The sequence below is a fragment of the Jaculus jaculus genome, chromosome 16 (assembly GCF_020740685.1).
Source record: "Jaculus jaculus isolate mJacJac1 chromosome 16, mJacJac1.mat.Y.cur, whole genome shotgun sequence".
In the NCBI taxonomy this organism is placed as follows: Eukaryota; Metazoa; Chordata; class Mammalia; order Rodentia; family Dipodidae; genus Jaculus; species Jaculus jaculus.
This window is the reverse complement of record NC_059117.1, coordinates 11,229,403-11,249,721: the sequence shown is the minus strand read 5'-3', so window position 1 is coordinate 11,249,721 and position 20,319 is coordinate 11,229,403. Positions and strand designations below refer to the sequence as shown.

The 20,319-nt window shown below is 40.7% G+C and overlaps 1 protein-coding gene and 1 pseudogene across 1 annotated transcript in view; one reads left to right on the top strand and one right to left on the bottom strand.

Moving 5' to 3' along the window:
- The window catches only part of Abca13 (ATP binding cassette subfamily A member 13), a 367,979-nt gene that overhangs the window by 308,080 nt on the left and 39,580 nt on the right, over positions 1-20,319 (top strand). Inside the window, exons 55-56 of the mRNA XM_045135973.1 lie at positions 12,356-12,506; positions 19,172-19,306. Coding sequence (XP_044991908.1) covers positions 12,356-12,506; positions 19,172-19,306 — 286 coding nt within the window. The remainder of the gene's footprint in view (positions 1-12,355; positions 12,507-19,171; positions 19,307-20,319) is intronic.
- Positions 1,595-1,695, bottom strand: LOC123455414 (annotated as a pseudogene).

Here is a 20,319-nt window from a genome sequence, read left to right as displayed (position 1 = left end):
AAATGACTGCTTCGTGTAAACCAGCACAATATCCGTACAAGATGCACAGTGCTCGTATATTGCTTATAATGGCTTCATCCTCCTTTCAAGCAGCACAGAGCACAAATTGCAGTAGTTTAATCATAATCTCACCATGTAGGAACCACTTGCGAATTTATTTTTCTCTCATTTTAAATTAAATGACAGTTTAACAATGCCTATATGGAGTGAGGAAAAGAATGAAGAAAAACCCTCCATGAATTTAAATCAGAGTGATTATCCTAATCCACCCAGTTTTGAAAAAGAATTCTAAAATATATCTGCGTATGCACATACACATGCCTTCATACTCTCTGCATACATGCATATATGTAATATGCATTTAAATTGCATGTCAACCTTTACTTGCTAAGATAAAGTTCCCAACCAGAAGCAGCTGAAGGAAGGAACAAGTTTTGTTTTCAGTGCACAGTTTTGAGGAAGAGTCCATCATGGTAGGGAAAGAATGGTGGGATGAGGAAGCCAGGGGCACACCATCACCTCAGCAGGCAGGAATTAGGGAGACCAAGAGAACAGCAAGGAAGGCTGGACTGTCATGCCTCAAGGCAAGTCCACAGTGACACTTCCTTCAGCAAGGCTTCACCCCCTACAGTTTCCCAACCTTCCCAAACAGTTCCACTAACTGGGGATTAAGTATTCTAACACATGGATCTCAGGGGGACATTTTGCATTCAAACCACTGCATGCATGAGCACTCAGATAACTGCAGCGACATGAGTTCACATTTGCTTCACACAGCTCCCAGACTGATCGATCAGAATGCTTTCAGTACTTCTGCAGTCTTCATCTGTTATCCCTTCTTCATAGTTCACAGGGCTTCTAGGCTACCATGTCCCAAACCCTTTCTCTATTTCAGATTTAGTCTCATGTGGCTTTTCCTTTCTTGGAACAAAGTACCGCCTAGCTGAAAGCCTCTTACTGTGAAATGGAAAATGATTCCTGTTTCATGACATGGCAAAATGTGGCAGAGAGTGCAAGCCAGCATAAAACCGTGCATTCTCTGAGCCCCCCATGGCTGGATGCCAAGACTTATAACGGGAGAATGCGTGGGAGTGTTCCGGTTTAGACTGCCCCTGTGTGATTTGTGTCTGCTAGTACACAGCCTGAGGTGAAGTTTACATACTCCAGTCATGCTCCATAACTTTTACAGACTGGTTCTGTTAATATACATGTAGATACCCCCCTCCATCGCTTTCTCTCTCATTTTAACAGGGAATATCTTGTGTGTAACAGCCCACTGGCACCGCATAGGTAGTGTGGCAGAGTGTAATATGTAGGTGTGCAGCTTGTTACATGCCACTGGAAATTTATCCTACACCAATAGTTTTCTTCCTATATTCCAGACTCATCTGGTTTATTGTAAAAGTGGTATCACAAAATATCTCGAAATCGCCTTAGAGAGAAGTGTCCCTCAGCATTTTGGCCAATAAGGAGTAATGTTCTGTGAAGAGGAATATTGAAAGAAATTGCTTCCTTTTCTAAACTTTAAATACAAAAGTCAAGTTGAAGTTCTGGTTATTGCACATCTATATTCTGTTTTATCTAAGAATTTTCCAATTTAGAACCATGTTTTATGAGTTTTCATGTCATCTTTGCACTGGGGCCATGCTAATTTTCTCTGTATCCTTCCAATATATGTGCTGCTAGAGTGAGCACAGTGTCCTTTCATGATACAGTGAGTTACCAGGGATGGAAATGACAGGAACACAAACATGAAACACTGTTCCAGGGATGTCCAGATGTTGAACACAGTCTAAACGTGATGGTTTGTATATTGTACTGTATGAATTCTGTGTCCACATTTGAGTTTCAGCAGAATCAGTGCATTGTCTAGGCTTCTTGGCACGTCAGGGAGGTCCTCCTGGGCGACTCTTCACGTGCTGCCGCCACACAGAGAGCAAGCCACGCCCAGCAAGGCTCATTCCCCTCTGTGTTACGATGGTGGTCCTGCATGCCTTGCTCAGCACAGTCTGTGTTCCCCACCTGTCCATTCACCTGTGGGTCTCTTCTGGTCTGTCAGCACCAAGCTCAGGTGGCTGTACTAACAAACGGAAGTTAGCTTTAGTTTCAGTATTGTCCTAATACTGACAATTGGGCACATCTCTGACGACAGGTCGTGCTGTGTTCTGCCTTTTCATGGGTACATTTATGGCACTTTGAGCTCTCTACAGATGTATGTATATCTTTATTTTGTATCAGTGAAGTGTGGTTTCCAGGATGTCACAAAATACCAACATCTGTAGCCACCTATGTCTCTTCCTATCAGACTTCCCCAACCCTAAGGTGAGTACCTGGAGATTCAACCAACTGGATGTCATACACTATGTAGTTAGGCTTGTGACCTCCAACTGGTTGATTTATGGATGTATGACACATGGAGTTGAGGGGATGACTGTATTACTCTATTGTACATAGTTCATTGTCTTCATTTCAGAGAGGAAGAGTATATTGCCCAGAGAGGCAAACGGCCTTGATCTTACTGCTTAGTGCTAAGGTGGCAGTAACTAAGCCAACTCATGGCCAGCTGTTTTTCCCCTGCTCTTGTTTCATATTTATGAAAATCAGTGACAAGGAAGTGCCTGGTATGGTCAGGCTGGCAATTAATTTTGCTTAGGTCCTGGCTCACTCTTTAAGGAGTTAAGAAAGTGGCTGTTTGTCTGCTGTGTCTGTCTGTGACTAAACAATGAGAACATGAAGATTGATTATTATTCCACAGGCTGAATCCAATGACTTGTGATACCTAATGTAAAATATTCATGTCGATATTACCTGTATTGGTCCTAGAGTTTGGATGTCAAATGTGTCTCAAAACCCTTGTGTTGATGGTTTGGTTTCTGGTGTGTTGCTGCTGGCCGGTAGTGGACATTTTGGGATGTGGACTCTGGTGGGAGCTCTCAGTCCCTGGGACATGTGTTTGAAGGATCCTTGCCTCTTCCTTCTTTCCTTTGGCTTCCTGGCTGTGAGTTGAACACTTTACTCCACCATAGGATCCCTATCACTGCCAATCAGCACCTCATGAGAGGCCCCAGTTGTAGAGTGGAGACTCCACAGCTATGAGACAAAATCAGCCTTTCTCTGTGTAAGTTAACGATTATCTCAGGCATCTCATTTTGTTGAGCAAAGATAACACAATGGGTTTTCCAAGTGACACCTAGACATTAAATGATTTAAATGTCTTTCACGTTCAAACTATTGCAGCCAAAAGATGCACTTTAATCCAAGTTAGTAAAGGCAATAAAAATATAGTTGTTGACTTAAACATAAAAATATTAATTATAATTGGCACTGGGAATTGATCATATAATCTAAATCCAGGACTTATGTGAATGCAGTGGGAGTGAGTACACAGTGTGAGTGAGCAGCAGAGAAAATGAGGTTACCATTAGGACAAATATGGCATTTACTTTTAGACACTATTGTATATTTTCTTCTTTAGTCAGCCTTGATTTTACCTGAAGTAGTTTTCCTTTGAATGAAAAATATACCACAGTTACTGCTGTTCCATGGTCATAGATAGAACTGTAGAAGATAAATGCACATTCTGGGACTGACAGGTATAAAGTTATAATTTTCATATTTGTTACCTGAAAATATTGGAGTACCAAAATTATTTATCATAACTAGAAAATATTTAATATAATTATTAGTAATGATGTTTATCTATTGTGGTTTTCAAAGGGAATCATTTTCCTTATACAGTATACTTCATGGCAACTTCAAGACATAGCAAGTATACTTATTATTCTGATCCCAGATGTTATATCTCCTGTGACATGCTTGTCATCTTAGTTTGCTATATTATCCTACTGTTTTAGTTACCTTCACATTGCTGGCACAAAGCAGCCGACCAAACTAGCTTGTGGGAAAAAGCATTTATGGTGCTTTGTAGACCGAAGGGGAAACTCAGTGATGGCAAGCAAAAGGATGGCATGAGCAGAGGTTGGGCACCACCTCCTTGCCACAATAGGTGGACCACCACAGCATGAGCATGAGCCAAACTCTGTTGATAATGCCCATAAACCTGCCCCCAACAACACACCTGCAACCAGGCTCCAGTTCCAAAATTGCCATCAGCTGGGATCTAAGCATTCCGAACACACGAGTTTATGGGAGACATCTAATTCAAACCACCACCCCTGTGATGTTCACGCAGAAAATGTGCTCAGCTAATTATGCATTCTCAGGGTGTATATGTCCATGTAATTCAACATGGTACACATAAGTGTGCATATTGAGCAAGTATATTAAGCTGTTGACTTTGTATAAGTTCTGTCTTGATCCAAAATATCAATTCCCTCCCCACACTTTTTCATTAGTTAAGAATATCTTCTGTTTGTCAGTCAGCTTCTGCCTCGGTGAAAAAGCACCTCAGAGGGAAGAAAGATTTCCTCTGGTTCAGGGGGTCAGAGCTCCATGACTGTGGGATTTTAGAGCAAAAATGCATTAGTATTTTGTGAAAACATTAAAGAAAGATATTGAAGCATTTGCATCTTATTAACCATAGCTAATGAACAAAAATATGCAACTATCTTCTGATAGTTCTTTTTAGTTTGCCTTTTGAAATAGTGACTCAGTAGATTCTGACACAGAATCCCTTGTATGTTGTGATTTGTACTTTCAGTGTCCTCCGCAGGCTGATGTAGTAGGGTAGGTCCACAGTTCGGTGCTCTTGGGAGGCTGTGAAACCCTGAAGATGGGGGTTGTAGGAGGGCCTTTGTTCATTCGGGCTTGCCCTTGAAGGAGAAAGAAGGGCTCCAGCCACTCCTTCCTTTTTTTTTTTTTTCTTTTTTCTTTTTGGTTTCATTGCCATAACATGCCTGGCTTGCTCTGCCATACACTCCAGCATAATGTATCGCCACAGGTCCAAAGAGGTGAGCAGCTGGCCATGGGCTGAACCTCTAAAACCAATAGCAAAGTAAGCTCTCCTCCTTAGATGCTCATTATGTATGTGCTTCACTGCAGCAGTGAAAGCTTGCCAATGCACTCAGTTTCTTAGGAGCTCTTAAAATCCCACTTTAATGAAACCAAAATTTAACTGAGTTTTCCTGGATTTGCTTAAATATTGGAGTTGTTAAGCAGAAGAGCAGTTGTGTGTACATTCTGCATCTCCGGCTTCTTACAAATTGCAGATCTTCATTTTTTTCTACATAATTCCTTACATAATTTAAAAGAAATTAAAGAGAACTAACACGAGAGTAGTTTATACTCTTAACATTTTTCTTACGTTATTTAGATATATATATTTTTTTCAAAGAAAGAGATTGGCATTCCTGAGAATGAGACTGAATTAGTGAGCTAGGGAAAGACATACACACACATACGCATCAATAACGATCAAATATCCAAAGACAGAAATGTCCCTTGAAAAACATAAGTAAAAGTGTAACAGGTGAGGAGAATAACTGTGATTTATTCCTTGACAAGTCTCTGAGGTATTAATGAAGTTTCTTTTATGAATAAACCATTAGATGGAAAGTTTGGCAACTGCTGTGCAAAAAAAAATGGTTCTTATAATTTAATGGAACATTTTATATTCATAAGTTTATAATAATTTCTTGGTGGATAAGACATAAAATGATTTGTATAAGTTTAGTGTTTGAAAGGATATTTCTTTATTAGATTAGTGGTTTTCCTCTTAGTTATATACACAGGAGTTAAACCACAAGAAAGGGTGGATTTACCCCTCTCAAAGGGTGACTGTTCCTTTTCTGTTGCATGTGTACTGATGTTTGACTGCCAGTCACAAAAGGACTTGAGAACATTCTGCTGGTCTTGTATGACAAAGCAGGCAGTGTGCACACAATTTTTAAGCTTAAACCTCCAACATGAATGTAATATAGTCTTCAACGGAACTTTCTGGATCTGTATTTAATAAATGCAGCATCATGGAACACCATGTTCTTTCTAAAACAGAGCCAAGCTGTGCTGGAGGGTGTAATTCTCTGTGGCTGGATTATTTAATTCCACTTATTTTCTCTTGGTTTTGGGCTTAGGAACTTCTGATACTTGGCTCAAATCCAGGAACTAACGAGACCAGCTCAGTGGCAGAGTGCTTACCCTGAGGCTGTGGTGTCTGAGCACATATGCAAACAGCCCACCAGGTAGGAGCTGGTCACCTGATCATAGGATGAGTAGGAAACGGGTTTGAATCTGCAGTGAAGTGTGGTCAGTGGAGAGATCAAGGAAGCACTGGAAAAGCAGACAACTTAAACACTGCCGCTCAGCAAACACATCATGCGAAGTCTACCGAACAGTCTTTTCTCTCATTAGCGACTCTGACAGTTTACAGATTGCTGACCATATAAAGGAAATTAAATGCTGAAGTAGAAAGGTTCCTGACTTGACAAAGGCTCCTCAGAATGCTCTTATAACCTTTATATTTAATATCTAAGATTTTTGTGAACAGTTAGACTGCTGATTAAAGAGAGAAAAGATGCTTGGCTTACATCATGATAAAAGCCACTTGAAGTCCATTTTTATGTCAGATTAAAAACTGAAAAATGTCTTGTCATTGCAAGTGGTGCTGGAGCATAAAGCACGCAGGATGCCATTGCCTCTTTATTACGTTGTGGTGACCACGTGCATGCGTGTGGCAGCTATAAAATGGATGTGAGCCTTTTCTCATAGCATTAATATAATTGACACTGGCTTCTGTTTAAGAGGTGTGCAGTCAGCATCACTTGGTCTTTGATGCGAAGACATATTAATCAGCTCCTCTGGTTCTGGGTCACCTGGAATAAGCACTGGTTAGACAGTCACCCGTTGCTTTCCTGCAGAGCTGTCTTGCAGTGCAGATCTGCCACAGGCTGTGCTCCAAGTGCTCCACGTGGAATGTCATGTCACACCATGGCAAATGGGTCCCATTCACCCAAACCTCCGCCACAGACCCTGGGTTTGATCTTCAGCACTGCAATAAAACAGTAGATGTCTCGGTGCAAGCGTCACGCAGGAAGCACTTCCACTGACCACAGAGCAACAGAGTCGTCCTTTCGTAGTAGAAGGAAGATCCCCTGCGCTCTTCCCTGTTACGAAACTTGTTTAAATATGCAATGCTTTTTGTTTGTTTGTTTGTTTTGATTTTTCAAGGTAGGGTCTTGCTCTAGCCCAGGTTGACCTGGAAGTCTTTGTAGTCTCAGGGTAGCCTTGAACTCATGGCGATCCTCCAAATGCCGGGATTAAAGGCTTGCACCACCACGCAGGGCTTAAATATGCAATTCTTTATTACTTTGAACCTCACAACCATTGTTCCACTGGACAACGTTTATGTGAAGAATACAAGGTTTCAGACCTACTTTGTGGCTAGAACCTGGCGTCAACAGCTCACGACTGTTCACTTGTTCTTAGTCATTTCCATGTTCTGGAGTGAAAAAGTATCAGCTAGAAATAATAAGTACTGATCATGGGTACTGAATAAGGAGAATAGTTAAAATATGTGTTCCAAATCTCCAAATGGTTCAGGGGTCTCAGTGAAATTTCATATCTACAATTGACTAAGAGCACCTTGAGGTTGAGGGATGATAGGAGACCATTGCACCAGAACCTGAGTCAAATCTTGTTAAACTTTAAAGTTTATACTACGTGCTTTATAGATTAACATGGAAATAAGCAACAACTTTGAAATTATGAACTTTAAAATTGAGATATAAATCCTGAAAATAAAAATATATAAGTTGACAAATCTTTATAACATATATCTATATGTAATTATATATCTATATATCTATAACCATATATTTATATGTAGTTATGATGAATAGATCATTGAAGGGGCCTCAGAAACCCCAATATATTTCTCTTCAAACCAAAGGTAAATAGTCTCTGACAAATGACTACAGATTAGGTTTTTTTTTTTTTTAGTTTTATGTAAATGGAATTATACAGTGTTTATGCTTTTGTGAATGACTTGTTTTTCATGCATATAGTATGTCATGATAGTTTTATTACTTTCACTAGTAGTGACAATTATTTGTTCTCTTAAGCTGGAACTGTAAGTTTGGATATGTTGTTTATTGTTTTTGTTAAGTTACGGTTATTTTTCTACTATCCCCTACTTTTTGGCTGCTTGGTTGCTCTGCATATTGCTGTTTCATGCACACACACACACACATGCACGCACACACGTGCACATGCACGCGGCTTTCCCATGCTTACTTGAACTACTGATTTCTAATTTTGGTTCACTGTAATCATTGGAAATACTTGGTAGGACATTAGGCATTTTAGATCTATTAGGATTAATTTTTGGCAAGACGTTCTATGTACGAGCACGTGGCGGTGCATCTGAGAAGACCAGCAGTGTAAATTGCTAGGGTGGAGAGCTGGCCTACGCTCTCTATGGTGTCTCTTGGGTCTAGTGGCTAGTTTTCAAGTCAAGTTTCCCATATTTATGGTCTTCTATCTTGTTATTCTTAGCATTATGGAATATGTTATATGGAACTTTCTGTTTGCAAATACTTACTTAAATATTTATTTATTTGAGAGAGAGAGAGACAGATAGACAGAAAGAGAGAATGGGTACTTCAGGGCCTCTATCCACTACAAACAAACTCCAGATGCATGTGTCCCTGGTGCATCTGGCTTGCAAGAGTCCTAGGGAATCTAACCGGGATCCCTAGGCTTTGCAGCCAAATGCCTTAACTGCTAAGCCATTTCCCCAGCCCTATATGGAACTTTCTAACCATTACTGTTAAGTTTCCTCTGTTCACTTTAATGCTCTCAGTTATTGCTTTTAGAGTTTCACACCTTTTGATCATATATATGTGTGTGTGTGTGTATCTATCTATCTATCTATCTATCTATCTATCTATCTATCTATCTAACAATATATATAAGACTATATAAGAATATATATGACAATTATAAGACTGTATAAGAATATATATTGCATAGAATGTATGCACACACACACATACACACACACATATTAGATCTTATGGTGATGGCTAAGTTTTTTTGACTAGATTAGAAAACCATAAGCAGGTTTCTGAGGCTGCTTCCAGGAAGGATTAACTCACTTCCACGTGAGTTCTTTCTCTACAGTAGGTGGCCCTCCAGGTACTGGACTATATGTAAGGAAGCTCTGAGAGCAAAGAACCCCTCTTTTTCCTGCGTAGTTGTCTGCATTACTTGCTAGCGAGAGCCTTCATTTCTATCTGGATCTATCCTATTTGGCTATCCTTCATAGATATTGGGACTATATTTCCTCAGCCTTCCAACATTGCAGCTCTCCAGGAAGCCTCCAGGCCTTCAGTGCTGGATTGAGACTGCTGAGGCATCCAGCCATGTGGACTAAGCAGCTACCGGGTTCCTTGACTCTTGGGCCTGCAAACAGCTATTATTGGACTGCTGTAGACTAATCCAATAAATTCACGTTTTATTTTTTTTGAGGTAGGGTCTCGTTTTAGCTTAGGCTGACCTGGAATTCACTATGTAGTCTCCGGCTGGCCTTGAACTCGGGGTGATTCTCCTACCTCTGCCTCCCAAGTGCTGGGACTAAAGGCGTGTGCCACCATGCCCAGCTTTAAATTTGCTTTTTAATACCAATTCATTCTTTCAGTTATGTTTCTCTAGATGACACTGACTAATACAGATTGTGGTATTTCTTTAGTTGATGCCACGCACCAGGAGTGAAGTCATTTCTGCTAGAAACCTGACTGTGTGGCTTTTGGCCTTTTGGAACTGATTTGTGGGAGGAAGGATTTGAAACCTTGGCCTAAGAGCACTTTGAAGGGCTGTAAGCAGAGTTTGAAGGATTATTCTAGTCAGATAACTGAAATACATAAATTCAGTAAGAACTACTTGTTTGTGCAAGCTTGGTTCTTGAGGGGAAGAAAGAGCTTTGTCTGGACTGGGCTAGGAGTTTGTGTGAGAGGCTTAGTGCATCCTCCCTTGTCCTGAGACCTTGTGCAGAGCTGAGTTAAGAAGAAATGGATTGGTATGAACAGAAGAATATGGCACAGAAAGAAATTAAAACCTTGAGATGAAACAGCTGCTCATTCAACGGCAACTGAGATTACCACCCCTGAGATTGAACCAGCTGGTTATAGATGTGGGACTTGGAGCTACAGGATTTTACGTTTGCTCTGTTTGTTTTAGATCTTGCATTGGTTTAATTTTTCCTTGCAATGGCATCTTTTATAGTGTGAATGCTTATGTTCTGTTCCATGATATGCTTTTGATTTTACATCTCACAGTTAAGAGACTGTGTGGACTATGGGAATGTTTGAATAGCAACAGGATTGATAAAAAACTGTGGGTACTGTTAAACTTGGACTGAATGTGTTGCATTTATATCATGGAAAGTCATCAGTTTATGGGGGCCAAGGGCAGAATGTGGTGGTTCCAATCAGATTTCTCTCATAAACTCATGTGTTTTGAATGCTTGGTTCCTAGTGAATGGCAATTTTGGAGATGGAAGCTTGCTGGAGGAGGTGTGTTGTTGCAGTGAGCCATTTTACCAAACCAGTAATTCCTTACTGTGCTTTTTTAAAAGGAAATGCTTATAACTGCCTCTAACTATCGCAGTTTCTGAACAAGTCTTTTTTTGTCAAAGTATTATTCTCTACTTAGGAATAAGAATTTTCTGCCTGAAATGTCTTTGAAAATCTTTAAGGTTGATACAATTTTATGCATGTAAAATGCATGCTAAATAGGACATAAACCAAAAGGATTTTTCCTTTGAATATGTATGATTTTATATAATACTTACCCTAGGATTTATACCAAATATGTTAACAGTAGAAATCACTGAGAATTAGATTCATTGGTTCTTTTTTCTTTACTATTCCATGTGTTCTATGAAATTTATGTACAATTGTTATGATTCAATTGAATTATATCTATAGCTGAAAGTTTTAAGAATTTATGTATTAACTGTTCACAGAACTACTTAGGTTAAAAAATAAGTATGATTTGGGCTGGAGAGATGGCTTACCGGTTAAGGCCCTTGACTGAAAAACCTAAGGACCTAGGTTCGATTCCCCAGATCCCACATAAGCCAGATGCACAAGGTAGCACATGCATCTGGGTTTGTTTGCAGCAACTGAAGGTTCTGGAGCACCCATTCTCTCTCTCTCTCTGCTTCTTTCTCTCCATCTCACTCTCAAATAAATAAAAATATTTTTTAAAATAACTATGATTTATTAATTTGCCACTTATTAAGCAATGCCATATCAATTTTAAAGCTTTGTGTTATATATGTTCAAATTATCTCTTAATATGTTAACTCTTCATTGAGCTTCTATAGTTAACATTAGGCTTTTGATGGGTTCATGGGTTGCTACTGGATTGGGGTTATCAAAGGGGGAGGGGCTCCTTTACCCTCATAGGTTTTCTGCTAGGATCCTAGAAATTCAACTGACAAAAGGCATATTTGACTTCCTACATGAGGAGAAGTTTCAGGGCTGGAGAGATTGCTGAGTGGTTAGTGCACTGGCTTATAAAGCATAAATACTCGGTTCAGTTCCATAGTACTGACTTAAAGCCAGATGCACAAGTTGGCCCATGTACATGGAGTTTGTTTGCAGTAACTAGAGGCCCTAGGGTGCCCGTCATCTCCCTGCTCTTTCCCTCTCCTGATGTGGTGGTGCTCACCTTTAATCTCAACACCTGGAAGGCAGAGGTAAAAGGATCACTGTGAGTTCGAGGCCAGCCTGAGACTACACTGTGAATTCCAGATCAGCCTGGGGTAGAGCAAGACCCTACTTTGAAAAAATAAAATAAATAAATACAGAGAAGTATGAGCAAGAAAGCACACACATATACATATGTATATACACACACATAACATATGCGTTTGTGTATAGAGACAGAATAGAGAGCAACAGGGGTGGAAGAGAAAAAAGGAAAGGAGGGAGGGAAGAATGAAGGAAGGATCAACTGATAAATCAGAAGCATAAAAGTGATCCACTGTCTTGGGCTGATGGGGGAGAAAGAGCCTGGTGGCTGTGGGTGTGTGTGTGGGGGGAGGCCAGCTCTGGCAGGAGGGAGGTGCAGTTTCCTCTCTCCTGATAAGAGCAGTTCCTGTAAGTAGCTCCCTGGTGTAGATGGGCCTCTGCAAGTACAAGAAATAGCTGTACTCTTGCTTCGCAGTAAGAGAGAGGTAAACAGCTTTCCATGAGTTTGCTGATTCTCAATTGCTTTCAGCTTAAAGTAATGCATGCCCCTGAGATCCATATTTTGAGGTAGCAGTCTCTGTCTGCCTCTCACTTCTCCTTAGTGAAGCCTTACTGCCAAATTAGTGACCCGTGGTGGAGAGGGTCCAGATTTTGGGAAGGGGTTGATGTGCGCTCAGTGTGCTGCGTTTGTGTGTGTGCAGGGATGCTGTGGGTCTGCCTGCTGCTGGCCGGGCAGGCATTCGCATTGGCTACTGTCCACAGCGAGATGCCCTGGATGAGCTCCTGACAGGTTGGGAACATCTCCATTACTACTGCAGCCTGCGTGGAATTCCAAAGCACTGCATCCCAGAGGTAAGCAGCTCCCAGGTTTTCCATACCAAAAGAGTCCCCTGAGGAATTCTAGTCAACCAACTCTCGCCCCAACATAGCAAGTTATACTACCAGATGAACTCAATGCAAACACGTTACTATAGTAAAATATCTTTTGGGGATTGGAGAGGTGACTTAGCAGTTAAGGTACTTGCCCACAAAACCAAAGGATCCAGGTTTGATTCTTCAGGACCCATGATGCACAAGGTGGCACATGCAACTGGAGTTTGTTCATTTGCAGTGACTGGAGGCTCTGGCATGCCTATTCTTTCTATTTGACCCCCCCTTAAATAAATTAACTAAGTTAAAAAATATCTTTGTGCTACTGATATAGACATATGATGTGTCTGTTTGGGTATCCTGTGGAAGGAGCTAAGTCAAAAACAGCATCCTTGGTGACTTTGTATCTCTCTTCCAAATACCTTTCATGCTCACTGGGCCTCCCTGGGTTTTCCAGGGGAGAATAATGAGGACAGAGTTTATATGGAATTTGTGTTATTAGAGTGGTGTCTGCCTGGTGAATGAAATGACAGATTCTTGCCAGAGCTACCTTTCTGGGTAGCCTCATGAGGATGAAGGGGTGGCAGGAACTTCAGGACCCACCACAGTACAGTACGTCACACCTGTCTGTGAAGGAAGGAACAAATGAAACCAAGGCCAGAAAACAGAAGGAAGGAGAGGCAGGTGAACTGAAGGGCAAAAGAATCTGCCCCTGAATCAGGCTGTGGGCCAAGTGGTACACCCAGCCTTGACAGCTAGAGGACACTCCACGCAGGAAGTCACTAGAATGGACTAACATTTCCTTAAGGCACATTTGCAAATTTTGTGCCCTCCATGTAGTATGTGGAGTGCTTGCTGGATTTGTGGATTCTGAAAAAGAAGCAGGAACAATAGAGGTTTACTGATGTGTGTTAAATTAGTCTACAGAGGACAGATCCTCCTAGGTCTCACAGGACACAAAATTCATAGCCAATGCCTTTGCCAGACCAAGAAAAGGCATTTTTGTGCTATTTTAGTAATGCAGTCTTCATTTCTTCTTGTGCTCCACACCTTCAAGTGAGCTGGAGCAGAATCTCTTCACTTCATTGTTCAGACCCTAGACACTTTGCCTACCTCCCACATTCATAAAGCAGAGATAACTGGCCACTGTAGATCTGCCCGTTGTAATCAGGCAGTTCTAATTGTTGGCTCTGTTTTTAGTAGTCATTTTCTCAGTCAGCTCCCCTTGTTAGCTTTCAACTGAAGAGGAAGACACTTGGCAGTGACTATAACCTGACCTCTTTTCTGTCTGAGGAGGTGAGCCTTTGTAAGGATCCTCCTTAATATACTGAGTGCTTCCTGTCACACCAAGCTTTGCCTCTGGGTACTCCGCTGTCCTTTCCTCAGCCTTTTGTTTTGAAGTCCTCCACTGGGATGTTATTTTATTGGTCACCAGTTAGGACCTTAGTTTACTCCTTTCATTAAACTGTGGCTGAATTTGCAGATAGTATTGTCACTTGCTCATTCAGAAGTTTATAATAGACGAACACACTTTCCCATCCATTCACAAAAGGGACAGTGGATTTATAGGCAAATATTCCTCTCCTATAATTGTGTGAGCATTTGAAATACAGAATAGATGTATACTTCCAGGGTGTTTATTTCAAGGTGTCATATAAAACAATAGAAAATAACTATTTAACTACTGTACTCATGCACCATATCACAATGCTTCAGTCAACATGGACTATATGCCCTGGACATTGGAACCCTATGATCATGGCCTGATATGATAGGCCATCTAAACAAGGTGATACAACATCCCCTCATGAGTTTGTGGTGGTGCAAACAAACAGTATAAAGGAGCAGCAGTGCAGCAACTGCAATATAGAGCATATGACATTAAACAACTTCATTGTTGATTTATGTATTAGCTACACCAAATGATTTACTAGAAGACAGTATGCCCTGAAGTAGCTTTGTATGCATTTTGTTTGCCATGTGCCTTGACTGCAGTGAGACAATGTCCATGTCTAGTGACTGACCTCTGTCATGTGCCTTGACCGCATTGAGGTGATGTCCACGTTCAGCTATTGACCTCTTCTGTGTGTCTTGACTGCATTGAGACAATGTCCTTGTCCATTTACTGACTTCTGCCTTGTGCTTTGACTGCGCTGAGACAGTATCCGAATCCAGTGACTGACCTCTGGCACCCAGGGCTGTGGAGGCTCACAGTGTAATGTAATGTCCTAGTACTCATTTTTCAAAAAGATTTGTTCTTGCAAGTGTCACAAAGCACAAGCCTGTCTTCCAGCACTTCTCGTGTCCCCAGCCCTGCCATAGGGGTTCTATAGCAACATATGAAGTAGAAGAGAGGCTGGTCCCTGGTTTACAAGGAGGAAAACTGAAGTGTGGCATGGTTAGGTGACTTAATTAGGTCCCGTGGCTCATATGAGCAGGGTTTTGTCATGAAGTTGATAGGCCACTCCAGAGCACATGCTTCTGTTTGAGAAACTACCCTGACACTTAGTTACAAGTACTCTAAGGTGAAATTCCTTGTGCCATAAGTGACTCAGGCTTATTCCTTGTTCCCCTGGAGTGATCTGGAAATGGAAACTAAGTGGAGGTGGTTGTTAGCTACTCTAGCCTGGAGCTTTCCTTAGTGATGTACCTTCCACAGTGATCCAATGATTGGCCCCAGAAGGACACTTCTCCAAGTTTACTGCAATGAGATATGCTAGAGACATTGTTTTTAATCCTCATTCATCGGCTACTCATTTGGTTCCTTTTTCCCCAGAAGTTTTCTTTTCCATAGTGATATGTGTGATCACCATTGTCTTACGACTGAAGATGGAAATCTCTGTTCAGGCACATGGATCCCTCCCTTCCCTCTGGTCCTCACAACCCAAGTCTTATACTGAGCTCAGTCTAGATGCTAGGGCCCCCAGCCTTCACCCAAGTTTTCTGATCATGTTTATATACAGTCTTGTCACCTACTACTGCACTCCCCTCATGTTCTCATAGACAGTGTCAGGTTAACCTCTTCATTCAGCTTGAATTTAGGTGTCACAAGTTAATGTAATGAATTCCAGTTTTCCTAGTGCTCGTGCCACACAGTTTTGTACAGAGTGAGTGTTTGAGCCTCCTGATGAAGACTTTTGTAATTCACACACATTGGGATAATCTGGGATGCTGGAGAAATGTAAAGAGACAATGGTGATTTCAGGACTATTGTCATATTTAAACAACACTTCTAATTATTGGGATCAAAGCTAAAGATTTCTGCATTTTTATTTTCTCTGGGATAGAAGGATGTCGTCCCTTACCCACTTAACTTCTTATTTTGGTAAATGTTTGCTAATCCCTACTAGGAAATCTTCCACTGAATGTTGCTTCCCACCATTTTGTCTATAGACATGATTTCTTATTTTTATTTTTTAGTTTTATTTCTTTTAACATTCACAGTCAGTTTTGCAAAGAAGTCTGTATCAACTATTTTCTCATTGCTTGGACAAAATCCTTGACCAGAAACAAGTTACAAAAGAGAAGAGTGTAACTTGGCTTATAGTTTCAGGAGACCCGTCTGTCGTTGTCGAGAAAGCATGACAGGAGCAAGAAACTGGGGCCACATCATCACATCAGCAGAAAGGAGAGAGAGGGGAAAAAACCTGCATGACAGCGAGAACTGGACAGTACAACCTCAGGACTGACCCCACTGGCACACTTCCCCTAGCAAAGCTCTTTCCACTAAAGGTTCCATAAACTTCCAGAACACTGCCACCAATTGGGATAAGTATTCAAACACATGAGCATGTGAGGTACAGGTTATAGTCTAACTACCACAAAGTCCTAAGATAAGAAGAATGGAATGGGCAGAGGGAAGGTCAGAAAAGAGGCTTTTCCATTAGAAATGGTCAGCTGCTTTTTCCTACCTGCTGTCTCATTTTGATTTTGATTCTCACATTAAAAATTAAAATTGGGGCTGGAGAGATGGCTTAGTGGTTAAGTGCTTGCCTGTGAAGCCTAAGGACCCCGGTTCAAGGCTCGGTTCCCCAGGTCCCATGTTAGCCAGATGCACAAGGGGGCGCACGCGTCTGGAGTTCGTTTGCAGAGGCTGGAAGCCCTGGCGAGCCCATTCTCTCTCTCTCCCTCTATCTGTCTTTCTCTCTGTGTCTGTCGCTCTCAAATAAATAAATAATTAAAAAAAAATTAAAATTGGCCACCACATGTGCTAGTGGGAAATCCTTGGTTCTGGAGCTCAATGAGCATGTTCATGGTTTTGTCAACCATCTATTTTGGTTACAATATTTATAAAAGCCTTACTGACTACCAAATGGGATACAGGCTAGGGTTTAAGGGTGGATGGATTCCAGTTTCTTGCTTAGATATGATATAGTTTCAAGAGTTATCTCAGAGAAAAAGGAGTGAGTGATTCTGTAATTATGACATTTGTTATTCTAGGAACATAACAGTAAGATTTTGTAACTTACAAAATTTTAGGATCTATGTAGTGTTTTGCCAGTCTCGATTGCTAGCACATTATTTTGATGGTGGTGTGGAGTACAGAGAGATTGGCAACGTATTTCTTATCATGTCATTTTCAGTTATTTTCTGAACGTGTGACATTGAGAGAGAATTAAATTGGATGGATGCATTTTTCTTGCACATTCTGGAATCTTCTCTATGATTAAGCAATGTGGGATTTGTAGGTATCACTATTTAATCTCCTATAAAATTAGAAAGTATGACATTCATTCCTGGTTGCAGAAAAACAAACAACAGTTTGTCAAATTTATTAAAATTATTTATTCTGAGGCACATTTCTATAGAACCAGATGTTTGTCATCATTAATTTGTTTTATTTTCTCTCTTCTGTTGTCTTTTTTTTTTTTATTCCCAGTCTAAAGAAAATACATTATAGCAAAGTAAACAATCCCAATACCTATGTTATTACTTTTTGAAAAATTTGATAGCAATAAGAATAAGAATAAAGTTTTACTTTCCCAGTTGTTATTTTTACCCATCTCAGGGCTCAGGGCCACTCCCTGTCTCTGGTGCCTCCTCACGGCAGCCCATTGCTTATGTTTGTTTACTTGTATTGGATAAAATGCTTTGTTTGAACCTTTTACTTACTTAAATAAACTTTGATTCAATGTATTTTAATTGGCATAAGTGAACTGAATGGCTATAAGGAAAAGGATATTTCCGTATGAAACAATCTGGGGAACATAACCTAAGTGTCTTCAGTAAGATCAAATGGTGGTCTTGAGAGACTTTCTTACAGACAGCAGGAGACTCAGGGTTTCATCTTCATGAGCTGCACAGTTGGTATTCTTAACTGAGACTGCTCTACCACAGCCTCATTCTTGAGCTTTTTATCTCCTTTGACAAATTATTTTGAAGCTGTGCCAATAAGGTGATAGAGAAATTTAGGTTAAAAGGCTTTATTGAGAGGCATATGTGTACCCTTGTTTTATTCAGAGGCTGGTAATATTTTATTGTCATGTTATTACTCCTATGCAGTTATCAAAACAGTAGTATGGACATTTAGTTAATGTTATGCTCTACTTATCCATTTTGGACACACAACTCTTAACTCATTTTCATATTTCTATGGAGTATTCTTTTCTAAGTTTGAATTATGATGTGATCTTGATGAGTTTGGTTATGTGACAATGTCCTGAAAACAAATCCATATTTATATCTCTTTATATCTTGTGAACACTTCTATGTTCATGAGAATTATATAAAACTGTATATATTTTTAAATTATATAGACAGTTGAAACCTGGCATAAGAGACAAAACTGGAAGCAGATACAATGTAGCATAGGGACTGGAGAGATGGCTTAGCAGTTAAGGTAGTTTGCCTGCAAAGCCAAACGATCCAGGTTTGATTCTCCAGGACCCATGTAAGCCAGATACACAAGGTGGTGCATACATCTGGAGTTCGTCTGCAGTGGCTGGATGCTCTGGCATGCCCATTCTTTCTCTCTTTCTTCTCCCGCCCTCTTTCTTTCTTTCTCAAATAAATAAATAAAATATGTTTAAAAAATAAACATGTCATAGAGACACATCTGACGCTCACAGGTCTAGACTGTGATTTTTGCCAAGATCTAAGCAGATGTGTAGAAAAGTACAGATTGGAAGGACATAGAAAAAAAAATGTTTTCAGCATGAAGCTGGAGAAATCAGAATTCCATGCTATCAGGGTCTGTGTGAGCTTTGCAAATGAAGCTATTTTCTTCCTGACTTGGTCAACAAATTCCTAATAGTGAGAAGCATTCCCCACACTTTTATAGGCCCAATAGTGAGTATGCAAAATTTTTCCTTGTGAAAATACTGAAAAGTCCCTTCAGTTCTGTCAGTGGAGGATTCTGTGTCTCTTTCCTTGCCTTGGTTTTGTTTCTATCCAGTTGCTTATTTTTCTTTTTGGCTCCCCTTCATTCTGCTTACCTTAGTGTGGGTTGTCATGACTCTCAACCAGCCATGATTCCGAGGTGTCTGTCTCTAGGCCAGGGTATTGGTCATCCTGAGCTGTCTGCAGATACAGAAACCACTCCCGTTCTTCCGTGGTGTCACGATGGGGACTGATCCTGAGATGTGCTTTGTCTATGCGAGGGGCGGGCAGGCGCGGTCACAAGCCCCTGAACAGTCGTTGTCTCCCAGCTCTCTGCAGACCTTGTAAGGCGTCTACATCTCGAGGCTCACGCAGACAAGACAGTGGCCACCTACAGTGGGGGAACCAAACGGAAGCTCTCCACAGCCCTGGCTCTGGTGGGGAAACCTGACATTCTTTTACTGGTGAGTAGCAGAAACGTCAATATTGTGTTAATGTCTCAAATATGGTATGCATTGCATAAGTACTTGTAAATTATTTTAACTATCTGTTTTTTAAAAAAATACTTTTATTAGGAACATTAATATATGAGCATATTGCAAGTTAGTTATATTCTCATTGTTATCCTCTTATGTCTCCTCTCCTCCACTTCAATTCCACCAAGGAGCCTCTCATTGGGGTTATAATCTCTGTGGAGGCCAGAATTCAACAGTCAGTCCCTGTGTGGGGACAGTACCTTCCAGTACACCTTCCCACTTTGTGGCTCTTACATTCTTCCTACATCCTCTTCCACAATGTTCATTGAGCTTAGGAGGGTGGGTTAGGAGTCTTCTTTAATATTGAGCTCCGGATAGTCTCTAGCTTTCTGCTTTAATACGTTTTGAGTCTCCTCATTGTCTAATGCCATTTCCCTGGAGGAGGTTCTCAGGCCAGCACTGAGAGCAGCACCCATATGTAATAGGTTACTTGCTTGGTTAATGTGTATGGGCCTGGCGAGTGTGGTAGAGATGACTTGTACTGTACTAGGTCTTGGATGTCCCTGTTGTTTGTTACCATCTGCAGAAGGCAGGTTCTCTAACCAAGGATGAGAGCAGCACTCGACTCCCTCCCTCATCCCTACTACTTTGTCTCTCCACTTGCCCATTTACACTATTAACTCCTCTCATCCCTCCCTGCTTCTCCTCTCTAGGCCTCATTGTAGCTTTTTGACATTACAACTTTAAAATCTAATTATTCTGAGCTGGAATCTGCATATGAGAGACATCATGCACCCTTTGTTTTTCTGAGCTTGAGTTACCTCACTTAGCATAACTTTTCCCATGTTCACCAATTTTCCTGATTTTATTTTTCATTTTTTTCTGAATAAAACTCCATTGTGTATATGTGGGAAGAGCGGGCATCCCTGTATTTTTCAGAACTTAGTAGGAATGTGTCAAGCCATTTATTATGGTACTGACTTTAGGTTTATGTGTATAGC